At 48.1% G+C, this 24,634-nt stretch overlaps 1 protein-coding gene across 1 annotated transcript in view; it reads right to left on the reverse strand.

Moving 5' to 3' along the window:
- Window positions 1–24,634, reverse strand: part of SNTB1 (syntrophin beta 1) — a 245,812-nt gene that overhangs the window by 74,824 nt on the left and 146,354 nt on the right. Inside the window, exon 3 of the mRNA XM_052651720.1 lies at window positions 11,803–12,010. Within this exon, the coding sequence (XP_052507680.1) occupies window positions 11,803–12,010 (208 nt within the window). The remainder of the gene's footprint in view (window positions 1–11,802; window positions 12,011–24,634) is intronic.

The following is a 24,634-nucleotide window of genomic DNA, read 5'->3' on the forward strand; positions in this document are numbered from 1 at the left end:
ACTGATTCAGCTGAAAAAACCTGAAAATACCAACTTGAAGGAGTTTCAGGATGAAAAATGAAATGTGTTAATTTACACTGAATTTGTAAAGTGGCGGTCTACTCATATTAGAAGTAATAAAAACTGCAAGCCAAAAATGTAAGGATGCAAAGGGGGGCTGAAATAACATTTGGGAATTTCAAAGCATTAAGTATCTTTTTCTCTCTGCTACTTAAAGGTGCCATGTACATCTGTTGGAATTTTCTCCCCCTGTGTAGACACACCAGTGGTTATAGCAGGTACCGTTGGTCTGAAGACAAAATTCCCTGACATGAACACTGACTGCTCAGTGGACCCTTTGCCTTCTTTAGAGAACTGCCTGTGGCGGACAGGCGGGCCTCCTGTGACCTCCAGTGGAGTCACAGCCGCGGCTGACTTAGGTGGGCGGGTCAGCCCCCCGCTTGTGGCTCCGGGCGGGAAAGTTCTGTGCTGCCATTCATGCCGCAGACTCCCCGGGGTGGGCTGATTCTGAGATGGGAAGGGGCCGGCACAACCTTGAAAAGAATGACGCGGCCCCTGCAGATGGGCATGACATAAACTGGCTAGAAGCAACCAAGTCTGAGATGGCAGGCAATGTGCGTTCCAGCAGGCCACAAGCCTCAGTGCGCACTCACTGTAGCACACGGGCACATGCTAAATGACACACCCACGGCCACGCCAGTTCCAAGGCCGACCATAAAAGGCCAAGAAGTAGGAGGTGACCCACTGCCTGGAACCTCCCGCCCTTTCCCCAGATAGCTGAAATAATCTTCCCACTCATCAGCCCATGAAATTGCCGAGTTGTTGCTGTGTTGTTTAGCTGCTGAGTCGCGTCCAACTCTTTGCGACCCCATGGACTGTAGCCCACCAGGCTCCTCTGTCCATAGGATTTCCCAGGTGAGAATACTGGAGTGGGCTGCCTTTTCCTTCTCCAGAGGATCCTCTTGACCCAGGGATTGAACCCACATCTCCTGCGTTAGCAGGCAGACTCTTTAACCCTGTGCTACCAGAGAATTCCAGCCTATGAAATTACCCAGCCCGCAAAACCCACACCCTCTTGCCTTCTGAGATGACACACACTCTGACTTCGGACTGTGGATCTCCCTGAATAAATCTGCTTTCGCTGTACTTTGGCTTGCTCTTGAACTTCTTCACGTGCAAAGCCAAAGGCCCTCGCTTGGCGGCCCGTCCCAGGAACTCGCCTGAGACCCAGGATGTGATCACCTCACACAGCCCACTTTTTCCTGCAGCATCACCACATCATCCATGCTTTGCTTCCTCCCAGCTACACTGCTTCATTCATTTCCTTACAGGTTTCTCCTAAGAGCTGTTAAATTAAGTAAACAAGGAGGCCATTAGACTGAGATGGATCTAATGCTTAGGAGGTCTGTGTGAGCAAACCAAAATCCAAGCCCTGAAATGCCTTGAGGTTATGAAATCAAACTTAAGGATAATCAATCACAGCCAATGAGGGTTTTAAGCTATAAATGATCGAACATTTCTTTCCTTTGTTTCCACACTTTTTCTATATAAGCCTTTTCCTGAGCTCCTAACCACTTCCAATTTGAACTGATTTTTGCTTAAATTCTGAAAATGTCTAACATGCCTCAGTTTATCATATAACAGAGTCCTCCCTTAGCAATCGCTCCTAGAAAATCTCCATTTCAGACTCAGCTTCCAAAGAATTCTACCTAAGACTGTCATCAATGTATGATCTATTTCATAAAGGAAGAGCAATTTTCAAAGCCTAATGAGATAAAACAAAGTTTAGTCTGCTAGCCACACAACCAGGCACAGGAAACTTTCTATCTTGAGTCTCACGATCATTTCCAAAGAGATGGAATCAGGTGAATGTGTGCAAATCAACCTATGAGAACTAAACATACACGCCCCCATCTCTCTTATGCAGGCAGCTCTGAGGTTTCCACCCCAGGGAGAATGACTCAGGACTAAACTGTACTGTGAAGTCGTATAAAAGTGGGCCAATTTTCACGCTTTCATTATGGTTGCCTCTGTCTCCATGCCAACATCCATCCTAATTTTAAGTCTTTGATTTTTATTAGTGTGAATGTTAGATGGGGGCAGTTTGAACTCCTCATCAGTTCAGTTCAGTTCAGTTGCTCAGTCGTGTCTGACTCTTTGAGACCCCATGGACTGCAGCACGCCAGGCCTCCCTGCCCATCACCAACTCCTGGAGTTTACTCAAACTCAAGTCCATCAAGTCAGTGATCATTCTGGCACATTTGCTGTAAACACTTCCAGTAAGAGACCAACGAGAACGTAACCAGGCTGTCCCCAGGTTTTCCCGTCCTGCTCCATCTCAGAGGTGCTTCAGGCAGGAGCGTGCTGACTGCATTTCACAGCCACACTTCAGGCCCGTTACCACTTAACTGCATTAACTGTGTCTCCCAGCCCAGCAGACAGTCTTGATTTACGGATGATGCAGTCAGGGGCAGCCTGGGCAGTAGCTCTATTTCCATTTATCAGACGGGAGTCCTCTAAGGCCAGAGACCACTTTCTCCCTGGAAGAAGGGGTAGGAAGTTCTTATTTGGGTGATTTTCAGGGCAGATGGTGGAGCTGACATATTTAGAGGCTCCGGAAATACCATCCCATTGATCACACTGTCAAGATCCTGATTACCAGCAGCCTGTTTGACTCAGGCCAGGGCTGTTATATTTACATGTGAGACTCTTCTGATATAGCTGGGCAAAGTAGCTAGAGAATAAAGTTACTCGGTTATATTTCACCCGGAATTTTGGGGGAATTAATAGATTGCTATTGTTGGAACTGAACATTAATGGTGGTCTAGTAAAGTAAGTAATAATATAAAAATGTGATAAACTGATGGATGGACAGACAGAGACAGACAGCAACAGCGAGCTATCTGGATAAGTGGACAGGGAGGCAGAAATAGATAAGGATGCATAGAGATGAATAAGGGTAGAGGGAAAGAGATAAGGTAGGTAGATGAATGAGTGGATAAAGGGAGGGAGAGGTGGATAAATGGAGAGAGAAAAAGACAGAGAGGCAGAGGCCTGCCTTTGCACAGCAGTGGTGGATGAATAAAAATGGCTGTGCAAGCTGAAATCATACAAAGCGAGCTCAACAATCAGCTGGAAAAACTGGCATTGTACTATGGATTTTCAAAACTGTTATTAAGACATTAAAATTGTCTTGCTGTCAGCTGTAAAAAATAATAAAGTTAATATTTACTAAACAATCTATAATTTAAAACATTAGAAAGACTGGGGATTCAGTGCTTTTCTGATTCAGTGCTTGTCAAAAACTTGCTGAGAGCAGCTTGAGCGCGCTCGCCGCCTTCTCGTCACGCCGCTCGTGAGACGTGAGCATCCTGTCCGTGCCTTGACAAGTCATCACCCTCCTTTCCAGGCCTGGGTCAGCTAGCGGCTTCTTACACGGCACTTGGAGCTTCCAGGGATGTGGAACTTCTCTGAGAGCCCCACGAACGTGAAGTCTTCCTCTGGCGTCACCCTGCCTTCAGCCTTTCTTCACAGCCACTCTCAGAAGCTTACCTTCAATCGCTTCTCGGCCTTTTGGCTAAGATCCAGTGAAGCTTACCTTCACTCTCTCTTTCTAATATCCATTCCTGCAAAGGTCATCTTGATTGATCTCTGGGAGACAAGAAGGAAGCAAACCCTACCCCCTCGCTGTCGTGTGTGAACGAACAAGGGTGCTGTGACCGACCACCGCAGACTGAAGTGAGCGCCGTGACGGGTCGTCACCATGATGTTCAGCAGCCGGTGCACGCAGCGACCCGTGGGGAAGACTAGCGGCAACACGTGCGCTTCACAAGATTCAGTCCAGTTCAGTCAGCTCAGCCGCTCAGTCGTGTCCGACTCTCTGCGACCCCATGAACCGCAGCACGCCAGGCCTCCCTGCCCATCACCAACTCCCGGAGGTCACTCAGACTCACGTCCGTCGAGCCAGTGATGCCATCCAGCCATCCCATCCTCGGTCGTCCCCTTCTCCGGCCCCCAATCCCTCCCAGCATCAGGGTCTTTTCCAATGAGTCTGCTGTTCACGTCAGGTGGCCAAAGTATTGGAGTGTATGTGTGAACACAAATCATATTCATGTCCTATGTGTGTGTGTGTGTGTGTTCCAGTGTTCCTCTTAACCTCTCCTACCAAACTTAATTTCCGTCTTTGCAGGGCAGGAGAGGAGAGATTTCAGGAAGCGCTGCCCGGTGGTGGTATGTCCACCCCCTCTGCTGTGGACCGAATGCTTCCCTTCCCCTCAAGTTTACATGCTGAAGCCCTGCTGTGCTGGTTTTAGGAGGTGGGGCCTTTGTGAGGTGGTTAGGTCAGGAGACTGGAGCTTCCACGATAGAATTAGTGTCCTTATAAGAGGAAAAGCGGCTAGTCCTCCCTCTCTCTGCCCCATGAGGACACAGAAGAGGGCTGTTGGTAACAGGCTCCATGCTGGGACCCTGATCTTAGACGTCTAGCCTCCAGAACCATGAGACATAAGTTTCCCCTGTTTATAAGCCAGACAGTCAAAGGCATTTTGTGGCAGCAGCCTGAACCGACAGCCATCCTTTATTTCCACAAAGGCGAATAAAGGGTCTGAGTATTTTGATATGGCTCTTAGTTCTTAAACTTTGCGTTTGGTATGGGTTCTGGGGTTCTGGGGGTCTCACTCATGTGAACACTTGCTCCCTGGGTCCCTTTAGCTCAGCTTAGTGGAAAGTTCTGGCCTAAGAGTTAGAAAGCGAAGTGAAGTCACTCAGTCGTGTCCAACTCTTTGCAACCCCATGGACTATAGTCTACCAGGCTCCTCCATCCATGGAATTTTCCAGGCAAGAATACTGGAATGGGGTGCCATAAAGTTAGAAAGAGGGGTTCAAACTCTGGCCCTGCCTCTTACTAGAGGAGTCATCTTAGAAAAGTTCCTTAACTTCTCCAAGCTTGCCTCCTAGGCTAAGTCGTGTCCAGCTCTTGTGACCCCATGGACCGTAACCTGCAGGCTCCTCCATCCAGGGGATTCTCCAGGCAAGAATACTGGAGGGGTTGCCATTTCCTCCTCCAGGGGATCTTCCCCACCCAGGGACTGAATCCCTGTCTCTTGCCTTGCAGGCAGATCAGGTATTATTTAAAGCACTCTGGCTGAGAAAGACTTAAGCACATAATAAATACTAATCACCAACTTACTTCCTCTCCTCCATTACCACCCTGGGGAGGCACAGCCCTCTAAACATTCCCATTTGAAAGGAACTTTTATGGCAATGAGGGGAAGTTGAGAACCGAAATGCATCGCAGAGCTCCCAACTGGGTTTTTTTTTTTTTTAATTTTAAAAAACCATGTTGTGTTTGAAACCTGACAAGAAATAGTTTGCAAACTGAGATAACAGGTGAGAGTAAAGACAACACCCGACTAACGGAGCAAAAACAGAACCAACGATACCCCTGCGCACTCGCTTATTCTGTTCTTTCAAGTTGGAGCGTGTGTGTGTAAACACAAATCGTATTCAGAACTCTATTTTTTTCTGTTTATCTTTCTTTTATGTATTAATCTTTGTTTTATTTTCTCTTTTATTTTTCTTTTGTCCGAAATAGGACCATTAAAGACACCTCAATAATAACTATAAAAAGACTACCTAAAGAATGATGATTCAAAAAATTTGTCTGGGGCATAATGCGTTTTATAGTCCAGGGTGGAGATGAGCACTCAGGGGGTAAGCAGGGCTTGCAAGGGGTTAAAACGGTTTGAGACTAACTTGATGGCGGAAAGGCTTTTCTGTTGGTGCGCCCGGCCCGCCTGCAGATGAGAGCACCCACGGGGAGAGCAGCGGCCCCGTCACTGTGGCCCACAGCTCACAGGCCCACGGACGTCAAGGGGACGCGGTGGCAGCCCCGTTCGGAGGGGCGGCGTGCCTGACCTTGGCTGCAGCAGGCTCAGAGAACGGCCGCCAGAGTCCAAGGGGAGAGACAAAGGGGCCGTGATGACAGCGGCACTAGACTCTTTACAAATTAAATAAAGGCGAGAAGGACACCACGGCGTCGTCCCATTCACCCCTGAGTCCTGCGCCCTGATTTAGAGCGTGACCGTGAATAAGAGGCCTTCCATCTTCCAGGCCCCGGATTCCTCGTCTTTAGAAAGAAGAGGCATGTCTGATCACTCTCTCGGTTCAGGCTGCTAGAATGCATTATCACACACTGGATGGCTGAAAGAACGAACCCTCATTGCTCACAGTTGTGGAGGCTGCAACTTCAAGACCAGGGTGCCAGCACGGGGTCCTGGTGAGGGTCCTCTCCCTGGCTGGGAGAAGCCTCCCTGCCTGACGCATCCTCGTGAGGGGGAGACATTGCTCTGGGTCCTCACCCCTTAGAAGGACACCAACCCTATCACGGAGCTCCACCCATCTCCATGACTTCATCTAAACCTCATGACCTCCCAACGCCCCCATCTCCAAATCCACCGCTTTAGGGATTGGGGCTTCAGTCTACAGATTCTGGGGGGAGACAAACATTCAGTCCAGAGAAGTCACCTCTAAGTTCCCTTCTCTCTGACTACGTATATGAAGATTTCCTATGGCCAACAAATCAAATTTAAACTGTCTGTCCCGCTTTCAAGATCTTCCATAATTGGGAGCCACCCAAGGTATCAGATTTTCTCATCACCTTCCTTCAGGATAACCCCACTCCCCTTTAGGCCAGTCTCTGCTCTGCCCTCCCTACAAAGTGTAAGCCACTGCGTGGTAAGTTGCTTCAGTCGTGTCCCACTCTTTGCGACCCTATGGACCATAGCCCGCCAGGCTCCTCTGTCCATGGGATTCTCTAGGCAAAATACTGGAGTGGGTTGCCGTGCCCTCCTCCAGGGGATCTTCCCGACCCAGGGACGGAACCTGCGTCTCTTCCACCTCCTGCACTGGCAGGCGGGTCCTTTACCCCAAGCGCCATCAGCTCCCTTTCTCTCAGGCTTGTTCTCCTCGGGGAGTGACTGAGTTCTCCCCACTGACTCAGGATCATTTCTTGAGAGCCATTCTTCTAGTCCCTGGATCATCTCACTGTAAAGAATAATGTTAATATAGAGTTCTCTTTCTGTGTAGTGAAGAGGAGGCTTGAGGATCTGCACTGAAAAGAATCTTAGAAGGGAAACTGTTGTTGCTTTCTATTGTTTTAGTTCAGTAAATGCCAGTTCTAAAAACTTGAAATTGAATATAATATGTACAAACTTTGTCCTAGAACTACGGTTATTAGTAAAAAAAAAAAAAAATCAAAGATTAACAGTATAGGAAAAAACAAAGGATATCAATTTAAGATAAATTACAGCTGAATATATATAGGATCATCCTTTATATCTTTACAAATACCAAGTGAATTCTCTGATATTTGTGGTAATACAAGAAAGCCACAGTATTAAGGATTTGCCATTTGTCGTAACATTTTGCTAAAAACCATTCTTATGTCTCCACATCAGGATTCAGTATCAAATATTTATTCAAAAAAATTCCAGTTTGGATTTGCTCCCTTGGACTTGATCTATAGTAATCTTTTAAGAAGTTTTGAAGATGAAGGCAATAAAAGACATTCTCCCTTCTGATAATTATCCATGCTAAGTCATTACTGATTGCTCTTACCAGCATAATGCATGACACAATTTAAAGAAACATCTGATGATCTGAAAGTACATCAAAAGAACAATCATATTCTAAAAACAGAAAGCTTTTTATGCACCTTTATGACTGCTCCATTGGAATGCTTAATGTTTCTACGGATAGTTTTGGGTAAACAAAAGTCATAAGCAGACAGTTTATAAGTGAGAAAATGGAACCTTTGGAAAAAATGCTAACATCACTACTAATGACGATGTAATAACCATTTCTCAACTATCCAAATGGTAATGGTTTTAATTGTAGTTGGTGCTAAAAGAGATGAAAGAACAGTACCTTCTAGAGTTGACAGCATCTCGGTTACTTGCGAGCTGGAGGGATGTGTGTGCTGGACAGCCTCCCCTTGCCTCCAGAGCCAGGCCCCACCATCTGCTGCGCTGCTCGGAGCCCAGGGAGGGGAGACCTTAACCGAGCACCTGTGGTTCCTGCCTCTGGCTTCCAGGCAGCCTCAACTCAGGGCAGACACCGGTAGGAGATCAGCAGGCAGGGATTCACGGGGATTGTCTCTCTCCTAAGAGACCACAGCTCTCAGTGAGTGGCCCTTTTCCAGAGCTGCAAGTCTTGCTAGCTTCAGGCAGCAGCTCCTCTTCCTGGCTACTTCCAGGTAAAGGATGGCAGTGACCTCTCACCGTTCAGCTCCTGGTTTCCTCTGTCTCGGCCACACTCACAAACTGTCGCTGTGTTAAATCCCGTCCAGTCACCCCTTCTGAGTTTGCCATCCATCTCCTGCCAGACCCTAACACACACAACACATCCCTGCATCCACTCTGGACCTAACCCAGTAAAGATGTTTGTCATCCCGATCAACCCCTCCCCATTCCCTTCTGCAGCAACTGTCGGTTGCTCCTGTAGCCGATTTTCCATTTCAGAACTGCCTCTCCTCATCCATCAGGGCACAGTTTGGATAAGGCTGACCTTAGAACTTTTGTTGGAAATATGGGAGCAAAGAGCCTTCTCTTCACTGAGGCAGCCAGCTATAAAAACAAAACAAAAAAACCACCCAGACAAACCTGGAACGCCTGGGACGCTTGCTAGGGTATAAGCCAGGCAAGCGGAGAGAGTGCGGGCCATGCGGAGGCAGGCCCGCGGGCCCCTGTGAGCCCTGCACCCCGCGGGCCCCCTGTGAGCCCTGGACCCCGCGGGCCCCCTGTGAGCCCTGGACCCCGCCGCGCCTGCCGCTCCCCCTGGACCCCGCCGCGCCTGACGCTCCCCCTGGATCCCGCCACGCCTGACGCTGGGCCTCTGTGAGCCCTGGACCCCACCACGCCTGACGCTCCCCCTGCACCCCGCGGGCCCCCTGTGAGCCCTGGACCCCACCACGCCTGACGCTCCCCCTGGACCCCGCTGGCCCTCTGTGAGCCCTGGACCCCGCCGTGCCTGACGCTCCCCCTGCACCCCGCGGGCCCCCTGTGAGCCCTGGACCCCGCTGTGCCTGAAGCTCCTCCTGGACCCCGCTGGCCCCCTGTGAGCCCTGGACCCCACCACGCCTGACGCTCCCCCTGGACCCCGCTGGCCCCCTGTGAGCCCTGGACCCCGCCACGCCTGACGCTGGGCCTCTGTGAGCCCTGGACCCCGCCGCGCCTGCCGCTCCCCCTGGACCCCGCGGGCCTGACGCTGGCCCCCTGTGAGCCCTGGACCCCACCACACCTGACGCTCCCCCTGGACCCCGCTGGCCCTCTGTGAGCCCTGGACCCCGCCGTGCCTGACGCTCCCCCTGCACCCCGCGGGCCCCCTGTGAGCCCTGGACCCCGCTGTGCCTGAAGCTCCTCCTGGACCCCGCTGGCCCCCTGTGAGCCCTGGACCCCACCACGCCTGACGCTCCCCCTGGACCCCGCTGGCCCCCTGTGAGCCCTGGACCCTGCCACGCCTGACGCTGGGCCTCTGTGAGCCCTGGACCCCGCCGTGCCTGACGCTCCCCCTGCACCCCGCGGGCCCCCTGTGAGCCCTGGACCCCGCTGTGCCTGAAGCTCCTCCTGGACCCCGCTGGCCCCCTGTGAGCCCTGGACCCCGCCATGCCTGACGCTCCCCCTGCACCCCGCGGGCCCCCTGTGAGCCCTGGACCCCACCACGCCTGACGCGGGCCCCCTGTGAGCCCTGGACCCCGTGGGCCCCCTGTGAGCCCTGGACCCCGCCGTGCCTGAAGCTCCCCCTGGACCCCGCTGGCCCCCTGTGAGCCCTGGACCCCACCACGCCTGACGCTCCCCCTGCACCCCGTGGGCCCCCTGTGAGCCCTGGACCCCACCACGCCTGACGCTCCCCCTGCACCCCGCGGGCCCCCTGTGAGCCCTGGACCCCGCTGTGCCTGAAGCTCCTCCTGGACCCCGCTGGCCCCCTGTGAGCCCTGGACCCCACCACGCCTGACGCTCCCCCTGGACCCCGCTGGCCCCCTGTGAGCCCTGGACCCTGCCACGCCTGACGCTGGGCCTCTGTGAGCCCTGGACCCCGCCACGCCTGACGCTCCCCCTGCACCCCGCGGGCCCCCTGTGAGCCCTGGACCCCACCATGCCTGACGCGGGCCCCCTGTGAGCCCTGGACCCCGCGGGCCCCCTGTGAGCCCTGGACCCCGCCGTGCCTGAAGCTCCCCCTGGACCCCGCTGGCCCTCTGTGAGCCCTGGATCCCGCTGCGCCTGACGCTGGCCCCCTGTGAGCCCTGGATCCCGCCACGCCTGACGCTCACCCTGGACACTGTTATTATCGGAAGTGCTAGTCCCTTTTTCTGTGCTCAAGCTGAGCTTAGCTTTCTGTCACTTGCAACTGAAAGATCCCAGACTAACAGGACTGCTCCTGAAGCAAACGCATGTGACTGGAGAGAGTGGAGAGCAGAGGGTGAGAGGCTGTGGCTCCCGACACACTGCCGTCCAGACCTGCAGTGCTGCTCTCAGCAAGCAGCCCCACACGTCAGGTCACGAGGCACCACCTGTGGCTGCTGTCCATTCTGACCCTGGCGTCACCACCACCTGCACTGGCCCTTTAGTCCTCTGCAATCTGCAAGAGATGGGACAATACCACAGCAAACGACGCACTTGGTGTTGAAGTCGGTGGCTGGGACCCACGCACGAAATGAGGCAAGCGAAGAACAATGGTGGAAAACAGCCAAATGCCCTGCTCAAGTGCCTTCTCAGATGACAGGCTCGTTGGCAGGAAAGCTGTTATTGCAACAATCATTATTCCAATTTACCGCCTATTAGAATGTGAGTCACTGGGAGGTCAGACTGTCCCCAAAGCACACTGTTCCTGAGCACTCATGGTCAAGTTCAAGGAGCAGCGATCAGGTGTAAGGACAATGGCAAAGGCTCAACGCTTTGAAATCAAGAGGATGGTTAACTCCCAGGAGACTGCTGCAGAGTGAGTTTCCCTACCTTCTTCAACACATCACAGCACTTGGGGAAAGAAACCAGAGCGACAGTGTCACCATGACCCCAGGCCCTTTCCAGGGCAGCTGCCCTCCCTGTACTCATGCCTACACGCCTGTCCCCTCCTGCCTAGCACTGTGCCTTGCACAAAACAGGTGCTCAGAAATGATGACGTTGAGAGCCTGCTGGCTTAAGAGTACAGGTAAAAGATGATATCTGAGAAGAACGCGCACAGAGTAGTTGCTTAAGACGTCTTTGCTGTTATTGTCATCATTGTATGTGTATGTGCAGTCAACCGCTCAGTTGTGTCTGACTCTGCAACCCTATGGACTGGAGCCCACCCAGCTCCTCTGTCCGTAGGATCTTACCGGCAAGATTACAATTGCTTTATTTGCAAAGTATCTGTGTTAACAGTTAGGTCCATCAAAACCCACAGAAATCCCTTTTGAAAGCAACGATTCCTACTTCCTTACCTGCCAAGAAGACCGTTCTATTGCGCGTCTGAGTTATTTCCCCTGCCCTTCCCCTTCCCGTGCACATGTGAGAACCAAACTGCCCAGCCGCTTGCCCACTCCTTCATCCAGACAGTAGGCAATGAGTGATCCCCTGCATTTGCCACATGCTGGACTGTCTGTGGGGAATCAAAGTTGCTAAAGACACAGAGCTCCTGCATAACGCAGACCCACTGGAGACGGACAAGAAATCCCAGTGAGAGACTCAGCCTGCGGAACGAGGCACCTGATTTCAGGGGCTGCAGCATGTGCTGGGGAAGACTCCTGGATGGGGGATGTTTCCTTACCTTTTCCGCGAGCCAGCCGAGGTGCCTGATCTCCCGGCCCCCAGCAAGGCCCATCGGGCCCAGCTGCTCGCGGGCCTCGGCGATCACGTGGGTCAGCAGGTCACTGACGGTCGTGTGGATGGCGCTGAACCAGGCCTGGGCCGTGGCGGAGTCCTTGGCCCTCAGGACCACAGTGTGCTTAGCATCTGGAGAGTGGATTTCAAGCTGCCTAGAGGAGCAGAGAGAGAAGGGTTAGGAGGTTCCCTGGCAGATTTTGTCTCCTCAAGCCCTGAGCTACAAAGGTGAATTAATTTGTTTTTTCTATCATATATTTTACTTTTCATTTTTTTAGCTTTTTAATTAAGGTGTTTTTTTTTTTTTTGCAGTGGGTCTTGTTTCTTTTCCCCTTTTGGCCTCTCCATGAAGCATGCAGAATCTTAGCTCCCTGACCAGGGATTGAACTGGCACTCCCTTCAGTGGAAGCACAGAGTCTTAACCACTGGACCGCAGGGAAGCCCCCAACTGAGATTTTTAAATTTATTTTTTAATCGAATAAGAGAGTCTTTAAACTCTAGAGTGCTTTACAATTATCAAAAGTTTCACATAGGTGAGTTCATATCATCCTATGATAACCCTTTCCCTCCCTCCTATCCCTACATTGCGTCTCCCCACTAAAGTGAACTAATTCTTCATTCTTACTATAAGCTTCTTTTGAATGGCTTATCTTAACGGCCTCATCATCCATCCATCCATTCACTCACTCATTCATCCACAAACACTTTGCCGAGGCATTGGTTGAGCTACTGAGGGCATAGCTATCTAGTCACCTGAACTAAGGATGCCTGGCCTTCCTGTTATTCAGCTGTGTCTTATTAGCAGCATCATATTAAGACTTTCAAGCTGTGAGCTGATATTAATCTGCCTTACTTCTCCATCCCCAGAGGACTTTAACAATATGCTCGCGTCCTAGCAGATGCTAGTGGGATGTAGACTGAAACACCTATCTTCCTGCTTAATTCTACTGTTCATTATTAATTGTGAATATTTTAGCATCAGAGACGGCCAAAGTTTTACATTCCTCAGGAATCCTGTCTGTGGCACATTTCCCTACCTCTTCATCTTTGTGCACGTGTAACGCAAGGCTTCCCGGTTGGCTCAGTGGTAACGAATTCGCCTGCTAAGAGGGCATGCAGGTTCAATCCCTGGATCAGGAAGAGCCCCTGGAGGAGGGCATGGCAACCCCCTCCAGTATCTTTGCCTGGAGAATCCCATGAACAGAGGAGCCTGGTGGGCTACAGTCCATGCGGTCGCAAAGAGACACAACTGAGTGACTGAACCTGCAAGCGATGAAGGAGAGAACTGGCCGGGGATGAGGTAACAGTGGGGAAAGAGATGCACTAAAATGTGTTTTTTGTTGTTGTTTCATTTTGTTTGGTTTTTTAAACCTGCACTGGGAGGCTTTTGGGATTTTAGTTCCTGGACCAGTGATTGCACCTGAGCCCCCTGGTGGTGAAAGCTTGGAGTCCCAACCACTGGACCACCAGGAAATTCCCAAAGAGTTATATTTAAAGTCAAACTTCAAAGTTTATGCAAGAACTCCAATGGGATCACCTGAGATTCAGCGTGAGATTTGCATACTGTAATTATATGGTAAAAGGCAGAAGTTCTTGACAGATGCTCTTGGTTTTTAAATTTTTTTTTGTGAAGCACTTATAGATTTACACAGTATTGCAAAATCTGGACAAAGAAGTCCAGGACACCACCCACTGTGTTTACTCTGATAGTTCCACCCACCCACTCACTCATTCCATTCACTCATTCTATCCACTCGGTTTACTCTGATAGTTCTATTTTATTTATCTGTAATATATTATAATGTCAGGGCTTCCTAGATGTCTCAGTGGTAAAGAATCCACCTGCCAACAAGAGATGTGGGTTCGATTCCTGGGTGGGAAAGATCCTCTGGAGGAGGAAAGGGCAATCCACTCCAGTATTCTTGCCTGGGAAATCCCATGGAGCAGCCTGGCGGGCTACAGTCCATGGGGTCAAAAAAGTCAGACCCAAGTTAGTGACTAAACAACAATACGGTATCAAAACCGGGGCCCTGGCACAGTGGAAGTGTGTAGCTGGACCCGTTTACCACGTGTAGATCCCTGTAAACACCACTGCAAGCAAGGGACAGAACAGAACCACACCATCACCCTACGCGTTCCCTCCAGCCACCCCTGGTGGGGGGGGTCACAAGTGCACCCGCATTCCCCTGAGCCGCCCCTAGGGGTCACAAGTGAGGCCCGCGTTCCCCCCGGCCGCCCCTAGGGGTCAGAAGTTCTGCACCTCCCACCACCCCAAATCCTACAAGCATTCCCCACATCTGTAATTTTATTGCAGAGAGAAAAATACACATTTTATTTACTCATTTATGTATTTATACAGGCAAATAAATCCCACTGATTAATTTGTGTTTGCACCAGAAAGACATAGGGGCTGGGAATTTCAGAAGAGAATGAAATGATCGTGTCAGTTTCCTTTCATTCCTCAATAATAATGGTAACACTCGCTGAGCTTTCATTATGCATTGGGCAAAAACTTAAATCCTTTTATATTACTTTTCTGTAATTTTCCTAACAGTCCTCTGGTTGATATTATTAATCTCATATAATGGGCTTCCCTGGTGGCTCAGTTGGGAAAGAATCCCCCTGCAGAGCAGAAGAGAAAGTGAAGTCAGACGACCCCATGGGCAGTAGCCTGCACCAAGCTCCGCCGTCCATGGGATTTTCCAGGCAAGAGTACTGGAGTGGGTTGCCATTTCCTTCTCCAGGGAATCTTCCTGACCCAGGGATCGAACCCAGCTCTCCCGCATGGTAGGCAGACACTTTACCATCTGAGCCACCAGGGAAGTCTGACCCCAGTTCAATTCCTGGGTCGGGAAGATCCGCTGGAGAAGGGAAAGGCTGCCCACTCCAGTATTCTTGGGCTTCCCTTGTGGCTCAGCTGGTAAACAACCTGCCTACAATGCGGGAGACCTGGGTTCGATCCCTGGGTTGGGAATATCCCCTGGAGAAGGGAAAGGCTACCCACTCCAGTATTCTGGCCTGGAATAGTCCATGGGGTTACAAAGAGTCAGACACAACTGAATGACTTTCCCTCTCACATCTTATATAATAGAATTAAAGGGGCTTCCCAGGTGGCCCAGGAATAAAGAATCTGCCTACTAATGCAGGAGATGCAAGAGATATGGGTTCGGTCCCTGAGTCAGGAAGATCCCCTGGAAGAGGAAATAGCAAGCCACTCCAGTGGTCTTGCCTGGTGAGACCCATGGACAGCAGAGCCTGGTGGGCTACAGTCGATAGGGTTCTGAAGAGCTGGACACGACAGAGCGACGGAAGAACAGCCACAAAGCTGGGCGGGACGGAGAGTTACCCAAGGCCAGAAAGCTGGTGACGTCGGGATTCAAGCCATGCCAATCAGGCTCAAAAGGCCATGCCCTTAAACACTGCATTACGATGTCTCTCCTTCAGACGGGATGGCGTCCAATAAAGGTGCATCTGTTGTGTTCCACAGCTGTCCCAAGGCATCACCACCAACCTGCGTGCGTGCTCAGCTTCGCAACTGTGTCCGACTCTCTGCGACCCCGAGGACTGTAGTCCACCAGGCTCCTCGTCCTTGAGATTTGTCAGGCACAAATGCTAGAGTGGGACACCATTTACTCCACCAGGGGGTCGTCACCAATAAATATGCCCAACAGTGTCCTCTTTAGCTCCTGAGTTTTAAGCAACAATTCTGCAGATCACCTGAAAATCAGAAGTCCCAATGTAACCTGGCCTCATTTACATTTGAAACCAGCCTTTTAGAGTGAGTAACCCTTTTTACTCATAAACTTTAATTACAGAAAAAGGAGGATTTAAAAAGTAAAATATCTCTAGGGGAGTTTTAGCAATAATTAGCATTTTTTTCTTTTCAGTAAGAAATCTTCAAGTCTCCTCACTAAAAATCCAACGGTTTCCTGTGATGAAACAGGGTGTTTTTTAAATGACATTTGTCCTTACCAAGAAGGAAAATACTCTCGAGTCTCTCAGGCATTTTTCTGAGAAATGGTTGGTCAGTCTATGGAGAGTTTTCATTCCTTCCCAGAGTTTTTGGAGAAGGAAATGGCAACCCACTCCAGTGTTCTTGCCTGGGAAATCCCATGGAGAGAGGAGCCTGGCGGCTACAGTCCATGGGGTCGCCAGAGTTGGACACGACTGAGCGACTAAACCGCAACCACCGCCAAAGGTCTTACTCTTCAGTGAAGCTGACTAGCCAAGCACAAACTAGGGTTCTCTGAAAGCATCAATGAGAGCTCAACTGGCTTTTCAAATTATTCTATCAATATCCACTATTCTAGGAATTTAAAACACACAAATGTTTCTCTTAGAATATTTTCCTTTGAAGACCTGGATTTTTTATTTTTATTTTTTAATGACAGCTTGGGAAGCAGTCACTCATCAGGAATCACACATATGTGCAAAAATGATGCCAGCAAAAAGAGAATATTTCTTTGTTGAGTTGCCAGCATACCCAGAGGAGAGTTGGTTTATGAAAACAGAGGTACAGGCTAGTGAGGAGGGGGCCCATTTCTCCCAGATTTTGACAGCATTTATCCTTACTGTTAACTTTTAAGTCAGCTTTTAAAGTACAGCTTATAGATAGAAAAGTGCACAGATTATACTGTGTAGCTTAAATGTATTTTCACAAAGGGAACACATTCGAGTCAACCACCAGTCAGACCAACAAACAGAACATTCCAAGTGTCCCAGACACTCTCCCTTTCCCATTATGTCCCTTCAAATAACCCCTATGAGGATTTCTGTCGCCACAAATAACTTTGTCTCAGGCAAAATGGATGAGGTTCTACTTGCTTTCATTCACTGTTATTCTTGCCTGCACTGTCGGAGGATCTTGGAGAGGCCATGGTTAAACACCAAGCCCTGTGCCCTCTCATGGTGGTTCCCAAAGTGTGACCACTGACCAGCAGAGCAGAATCTTCTGGGAGCGTGCTGGAGGTGTGGACTCTCCGTGCATCCCTGGGCCCTCTGAATTAGGGACTCTGGGAGCATGTTGGAGGTGCGGACTCCCGGTGCATCCCTGGGCCTCTGAATTAGGGACTCTGGCAGCATGTTGGAGGTGTGGACTCTCCATGCATCCCTGGGCCTCTGAATTAGGGACTCTGGGAGTGAAGCCAGCAAGACTCCTGCACATAGTGTCAGTCGCTAGCCGTGTCTGACTCTCTGGGTCCCCGTGGAGTGTATCCTGCCAGGCTCCTCTGTCCATGGGATTCTCCAGGCAAGAACACAGGAGTGGGTTGTCATTTCCTTCTCTAAGGAATCTTCCTGACCCAGGGATCCAACCCAGGTCTCCTGCATTGCAGGCAGATTCTTTACCAAACAAGCTGCCACCTCCAGACAAATATGATGCAATTTAAGTTTGAGAAGGGTGCTCTGTAGACTCACAAGGAAAAAGCCCTGATCTTGGTTGTTTGCCAGGGTTCCCAGTGGCTGAGTTGAACATGCTGAAAGGTGATCTGACCTCCCCCCAATCAGTGTCAAAGGAGAAGCAGAGAGGATGTAGAATAGGGGGGCCTGACTTTTCACAGTCAAACACAGCAGCAGTAGCAGTTCAGCACTGAAAGTATTCTTCAGGAACCTGGGAGTAGTTTATTATTATTTTTAATCATCTAATTAAACACAGATGTTTGGACCTCACCGGAGAACTATTAAGAATTTCTAGAGGTTGAGGCCTGGGTAAATGCTTCACATGGTCCACAGATTATATGGATTAAGGATCATGGTGGGCCTCTCCGAGCCCAAGCTCACACCTCCCAAGGAGCTGGCCTGGAGGGGATGGTCACCAGAAGGACAACGCATCACAGAGCTCCTGGGGGCGTATCAGCAATGCACTGCTCAGTTACACACTCCCCCAGAATTAGGCGGTTTGAGATGCCAAACTCTTGTTACCTCACAAAAGCTGCTTGAGTGTCTATGACATGGAAGCTGGACTCCCCAGAGAGCAAGAAGAGACTGCAACTGCTTTCATGACCTGGTCTCCAAAGTCACACCGCGTCACCTCTGGTATGTTCTTTGTGCTGCAAGTGAGTCACTAAGACCCACGTACGCTCGTAAGGAAGAGCTAAGCTTCACTTGTTGAAGGGAATAGAATCAAAGACTCTGGGGACACATTAAACCACCACGGAGCAGCTCTGGATGAAGCAAAGTCCTGGAAGAGTCGATCCTGAGTGTAAAGGGTGAGCGTTTGGGACTGTGAGCCAGCAGACTAGAAAGAAAATGCTCACACACGTGAGTGAGGAGGAAGAAGACTTGTTGCTGACAAAGCTGCAGCTTCCAGCTCCAAAAAGGGACGGGCTGTGGATCGAGAGGGGGTCAGAGTCACCAGAGGGAGGAGAAGGAGCCTTTCGCTGATGGCACACGGGGGCTGTGCAGAGCCGCCAGAGCAATGGTGGACGAAGACCCGTCGGCTTGTCTGACACAGAACAGGTGTCAATTGTTTGTGTAACAAACCCAGAAGAGTACAGTGATCTGCATTCACCTCTCCATCAGCTCAACAAAACTCAAAGGGGAAAAAGGAAGAAAAGCATGAACATTTAATTTTAGTCCTATAAACTCTACACAAACAACAAGCATCTGGTAGCATGAAAGCCTCTAGGAGCTCCGAGGGACAACACAAGATTCTGGTCAAGGTCGTGGAGGGTCATGCGCTGGGTTAGCCGAAAAGTGCATTTGGTTTTTTCCTAAACATCTTATGGAAAAACTTCAATAACTTTCTGGCTAACCCAGTATATATATTTATTTATTATTACATTATCTAGTACAGGTCTCAAACATACATCCCTTTGACTTAATTTTTCACTTAAACTCATTTTGTCAAAATGTAAATGTACTCTGTGCAATGCCTGTCTTGGAGTAAAAGGAGAGACAGAGAAAGAAATTCCATTCCTGGGCTGGCCATGCAGTGGTTTTTTCAGCAGCTTTCTTTTTTAAAGAAACAATTTATAACAGTTTAAAAGCACGAGAATCAGGGGGTAGTTGTTAAGCATGCAGATGTGGGGGTTCAAGGCTGACTTTAAACTTGCTGGCTGTGAGCCATGCTCCATGATCTTCCTAAGCTTCAACGTTCTTATCTATAAAATGGCTCAATCTTGCCTCTTAAAATTAATGAAAAGACAAAAGTGAGATGAAGCATGCAGGACATGTCATAGTGAAAGCTAATCTCGATCAGTTCTAGTTTACATTCTAGTTTACAATGGAGAGTCTTCCCAGTTTGGGTACAAGCAAATGGTAGTGGTCCAATGAGGCAAGAAGGAGAATCCTCCAGGGTGGGCTCTGGTTCAGTTCCTTTTCAGAGCACCTGCGCTTGAAAAAGGCAAGGCTCAGAAGAAGCTAAACAGTTAAGCAAGGGCTATTTCCAGCATCTTGGAATGGAAAAGATAACTTTGGGAGAGATGCATGGGTTTCTTGAGAGACCCTGGAAGATCTGGGGCAAACCTGACTCTGCGTTCTCCCTTCCATCTACGTATTTGTTCTACCTAAAAGGATTTTGTGAGGTTCATGTTCAGGGGCACAGGTTCATGTGAGCGACAAGTGTCTGTTGAAGTACCCTTGCTTTCTGAACTGCCTGAGCTAACCAGTGCCTCTGGGGGTGAAAAGAGATTGGGCATGGTTTCATCTTCCTAAAGTATTTTTCTGACAACATACCCTCAAAGAACCATTCTGTAGGGTCATGTAACTCATTTTTTAAAAGGGCACTGTCAACTCCAATAATCCTTCATCCATTTGTAAAAGATAAAGATGGAAGGAGATAAAGATGAGGAAAAAAGTAGAAAGAGGAGAGGGAGGAGGGGGGAGGGGCACAGGAAAGAAAAGGAACATGAAGACTTAAGGTGGAAAAATAACCAAGGGGTGTGTGAAAATGGCCCCAAGGTTGGGTGGCTGAGGTCATTAGAGGCCGAGAACCAAAAAGGCCTGCCACAGTGGAAGTGAGAGCGGTATTGTATCACTGATGTAAAACTGACCCATACAAACGCCTGTAAGCCCTGGAGAAGGAAACAGCAACCCTCTCCAGTATCCCTTCCTGCAGAATCCCACGGACAGAGGAACCTGGTGGGCCACAGTCCATGGGGTTGCCAAAGTGTCGGACATGACTTAGCTGCTAAAACAAATGCTTGTACATGTGGAGTCTGTGGCTGGAGCGGCTCACAGGGAAGTTCGGCTGGGAGGGAAACTGAGTGGCCGGACAAGGCAAGAGGGGAAATTTTCTTTATAATTTTCAAAACATAAAATATTTTATTTCCAAAAATAGTTCTCTGCTAGATTTTATATATGGAGAAACATGTAAACATACTGACACGCAGTGTTAGAAGAGCTACAGTCGTCCCCCAAAGTCAATTTCTATAACTGAAGCCGTATCTTTACTATATGGATGGTACCAAAGTATGTTTGCAAGCCACATAAAAACACAGCCACGTTACAAAAATTGTCTTATTCTGCCTGAATACAAATGCCAACAAGGAACCTGAGAACACAATCAATCTTTGCAGACCATTAGAACCAAAACAAATCAGCAAACCTACTCACTTAAGAAGAGAGACTTTCGGGGATGATGCTGTGTTTTCTGAATTTTGTTCCATGTGCATGCGCTGTGTAGTCACTGTATTTGAACAGGAGAAGAGGAGGAGAAAGAGGGGAGAAAAAGCAACAGGACTGGCCTGTTGGTTGAAGCAACCTTGTTCCAAAGCGCAGGCTCTGGCATTTATAACCTACGCTTCCTCACGGACATCTGCGGCTCTGTGGGCCCACCCTACACCCCCGCCTCTTCTGATGGCAGGCTTCACCCCCATCCTCAGTCTGCGTGATCTGGGGCATCGATGGGCTAGAGGTTGTAGGTGTGATGCCATTTGTCCAAGGAGATCCAGGCCCAGGGTTTCTTCAGGAGTCACTGTTGGGGTGATGCTTTTCTCTCAGCACGTGTACAGAGACAACAGTTACAATCATGGGTCTGCAGACGGCCATCTGGCCATCGAGAGGGGAGGGCTGCCGACAGACGAAGCCAACGCAGAGGAAAGCAGAGCTGAGAGATAAGACGCCTGATCCAGCCGCACCTGACGCTCAGTAGATCCCTGTATTTTCTTCCATGTTCCCCTTTCGTAGAAGCCAATTTGAATTGGGTAATTTTCAAATACAACTAAAGGTCCTGACGCTTCAAGTTTCTTTATCCCTATAAAACAGGGATGATGACGATGACGATGAAAGTGATAATGATTATAATGAAGGTGACAGTAATAACCTTCACGGGATTACTAGCGAACCAAATGAGATAACTGGACTTCCCAGGTGGCGCCCTGGTAAAGAATCCTCCCGCCAGTGCAGGAGATGCATCAAATGAGATACCTGTGAACAGGCTCTGTGACTTGTAAATCCTGATGATGCTAGTTGTCATTTAAGCTTTTGGCGTTTTAAGGCTACTGTTGGCTCAGTTACTGGGAAAAGAAACTCTTATTAGTGGATGCAATGTTTTCATACATCTGGACACATGGGCACCTATACACGTTAACTCTCTCTTAGCTACACTAGGAGTAAACAGACAGTCATGCCTATTAACACAGACAGTCCCAGTAAATCTCTTGGGTTACACAACAGATTCGGGAACGTGCAGTGATTTCTTTACAGATGCACAAATATGCTGTGAGTATCTGAGTCTTCCAGACACACACAGGCGTGTCGGGCGCTGAAGAGGCAAGTAGAATGCATGGCTCCCTGCCCCTAAGAGGCTCACCATGTGCAGAAGGCTGAATAACATCTCCTCCAGTCCATGTCTACCCAGAAACTCAGAACGTGACTGATTCGAAAGAATCTGTGCCGAAGTAATGAAAGTAAGGACGATGGTGAGATCCTTATCTTATTAATCTACCCAATAGATGAGGATGGGTCTTGAATCCAATAAGAATGTCAGAGATGCCGAGAGACACAGAGAAGGCCTGGTAACAACGCAGGAATACACTGGAGAGATGCATCAAGTCCAAGGATTACTTGGGAGAGTTTCTCCCTCACAGCCGCGGAAGGGACCAACCCTGCCCATTCTCTGACTTCACACTCAGGCTTCCAGAATGGAAGCTTTGTTTTAAGCTTTCTGGTCTGGGTCCATTTTGTTACAGCTGTCCTAGAAAACTGATACAAAATGGAGCTGTCTTCCTGTGCAGAGTTGAACGGGGGCTGCGTTAATGTTTAAAATACACAGATGCTTAGAGTCAAGACAGACACTTCATGACGACATCGTCTGAATCACTGCACCCACCAGGCCCGTAGCTGGAGCCGCCCACTCGAGCTTCCTGGTTAAGTGACAGAAGACGCCCCTTTTGTCATCCAAGTAGTTTGAGTGGCATATCTGTCACTTTCAACAGAAAGAGACCGCAGCCACTTCTCCTTCCTGTCTTCAGGGTGGTCTTCATAACACTTTTAAAGTTGATTTTTCCTGGGTTTCAATTACTATTTTTGTTTATGCTATTTACTTGCTACTTATGACTCATATTTACATATGGGGTTGGCCAAAAGGCTCGTGCGGTTTTTCAACAAGATCTGCTGAAAAGCCCTAAAGAACTTTCTGGCCAGCAAAATACATGCACATCTTCTTGGGAACAACTAATATTTTGCAATTTTACTAACTGAAAATGAAATTATTATAGAGAAACTTGGAAAAAAATCAGTTTCTATCCTCTGCTTAGTTAAAACATGGTATTTTATCCTGGTTTTATTTTTGTATAACTCATTGCTTTATTACAAAGCAAACACCCATTTAACAAGAACAAGAACAAGAAACGTTGCCAGCATCCCAGCTCACTCATGCAGCCTCTGGGTCACTATTTCCACCCTCCACACAGATATAACCACCACTCTGCTCTGATGACAAATGTGTCCGTAAGTCTCTCTCTCTCTTAGTTATATACATGAAATGCAAGGCTGACACACAAAATGAATAGATAATAAATAAATATATTAAATATATGATATATTATAAATAATATAATATAATAAATAAAACATAACTTGTAACTATGTTACAATATAACTAATATAATAAATAAAACATAACTTGTAACCTGGCAACTAAGGTTTCAAGTGCCCTTTCCCCTCCAGTGTGAGGCTGGAGAAAACACAGATGAAGGTGTTTAGGAAGACGTGGCCTGTGGACTCGTAGCAACCACTGGGAATCAAGTAGAATTCAAGCCACATGGTAACTGTTTCACACATCTGTGGTGGTTGATGAAAATCTTCCCAACAGACAAACCCATGGCCATGTTTACCAGTGGCCGCCTCTAGAGAGTGGAGCTATGAGCACAGTTATGTGTGTGTGTGCGTGTGTGTGTGTGTGCGTGTGTGTGCACTCAGTCCCTCAGTCATGTCTGGCCTCTAGAGAGTGGAGTTATATACATAGTTATATGTGTGTGTGTGTGAGAGAGAGAGTTATAGACACAGTTATATGTGTGTGTCTGAGTTATAGACACAGTTATATGTGTGTGTGTGAGTTATATACACAGTTATATGTGTGTGTGTGTGTTATATACATAGTTATATGTGTGTGTGTGTGTTATATACACAGTTATATGTGTGTGTGTTATATACACAGTTATATGTGTGTGTGTGTGTTATATACATAGTTATATGTGTGTGTGTGTGTTATATACACAGTTATATGTGTGTGTGTTATATACACAGTTATATGTGTGTGTGTGTGTGTTATATACATAGTTATATGTGTGTGTGTGTGTTATATACACAGTTATATGTGTGTGTGTTATATACACAGTTATATGTGTGTGTGTGTGTGTTATATACATAGTTATATGTGTGTGTGTGTTATATACACAGTTATATGTGTGTGTGTTATATACAGTTATATGTGTGTGTGTGTGTGTTATATACATAGTTATATGTGTGTGTGTGTGTTATATACACAGTTATATGTGTGTGTCTGAGTTATATACACAGTTATATGTGTGTGTCTGAGTTATATACACAGTTATATGTGTGTGTGTGTGAGTTATATACACAGTTATATGTGTGTGTGTGTGAGTTATATACACAGTTATATGTGTGTGTCTGAGTTATATACACAGTTATATGTGTGTGTGTGTGAGTTATATACACAGTTATATGTGTGTGTGTGTGAGTTATATACACAGTTATATGTGTGTGTCTGAGTTATATACACAGTTATATGTGTGTGTGTGTGTTATATACACAGTTATATGTGTGTCTCTGAGTTATATACACAGTTATATGTGTGTGTGTGTGAGTTATATACACAGTTATATGTGTGTGTGTGTGAGTTATATACACAGTTATATGTGTGTGTCTGAGTTATATACACAGTTATATGTGTGTGTGTGTGTTATATACACAGTTATATGTGTGTCTCTGAGTTATATACACAGTTATATGTGTGTGTGTGTGAGTTATATACACAGTTATATGTGTGTGTGTGTGAGTTATATACACAGTTATATGTGTGTGTCTGAGTTATATACACAGTTATATGTGTGTGTGTGTGAGTTATATACACAGTTATATGTGTGTGTCTGAGTTATATACACAGTTATATGTGTGTGTGTGTGAGTTATATACACAGTTATATGTGTGTGTCTGAGTTATATACACAGTTATATGTGTGTGTGTGAGTTATATACATAGTTATATGTGTGTGTGTGTTATATACATAGTTATATGTGTGTGTGTGTGTGCGTGTGTGTGTGTGTGTGTGTGTGCACTCAGTCACTCAGTCGTGTCAGTGGCCACCTCTAGAGAGT

The sequence above is a fragment of the Budorcas taxicolor genome, chromosome 14 (assembly GCF_023091745.1).
Source record: "Budorcas taxicolor isolate Tak-1 chromosome 14, Takin1.1, whole genome shotgun sequence".
Taxonomy (NCBI): domain Eukaryota; kingdom Metazoa; phylum Chordata; class Mammalia; order Artiodactyla; family Bovidae; genus Budorcas; species Budorcas taxicolor.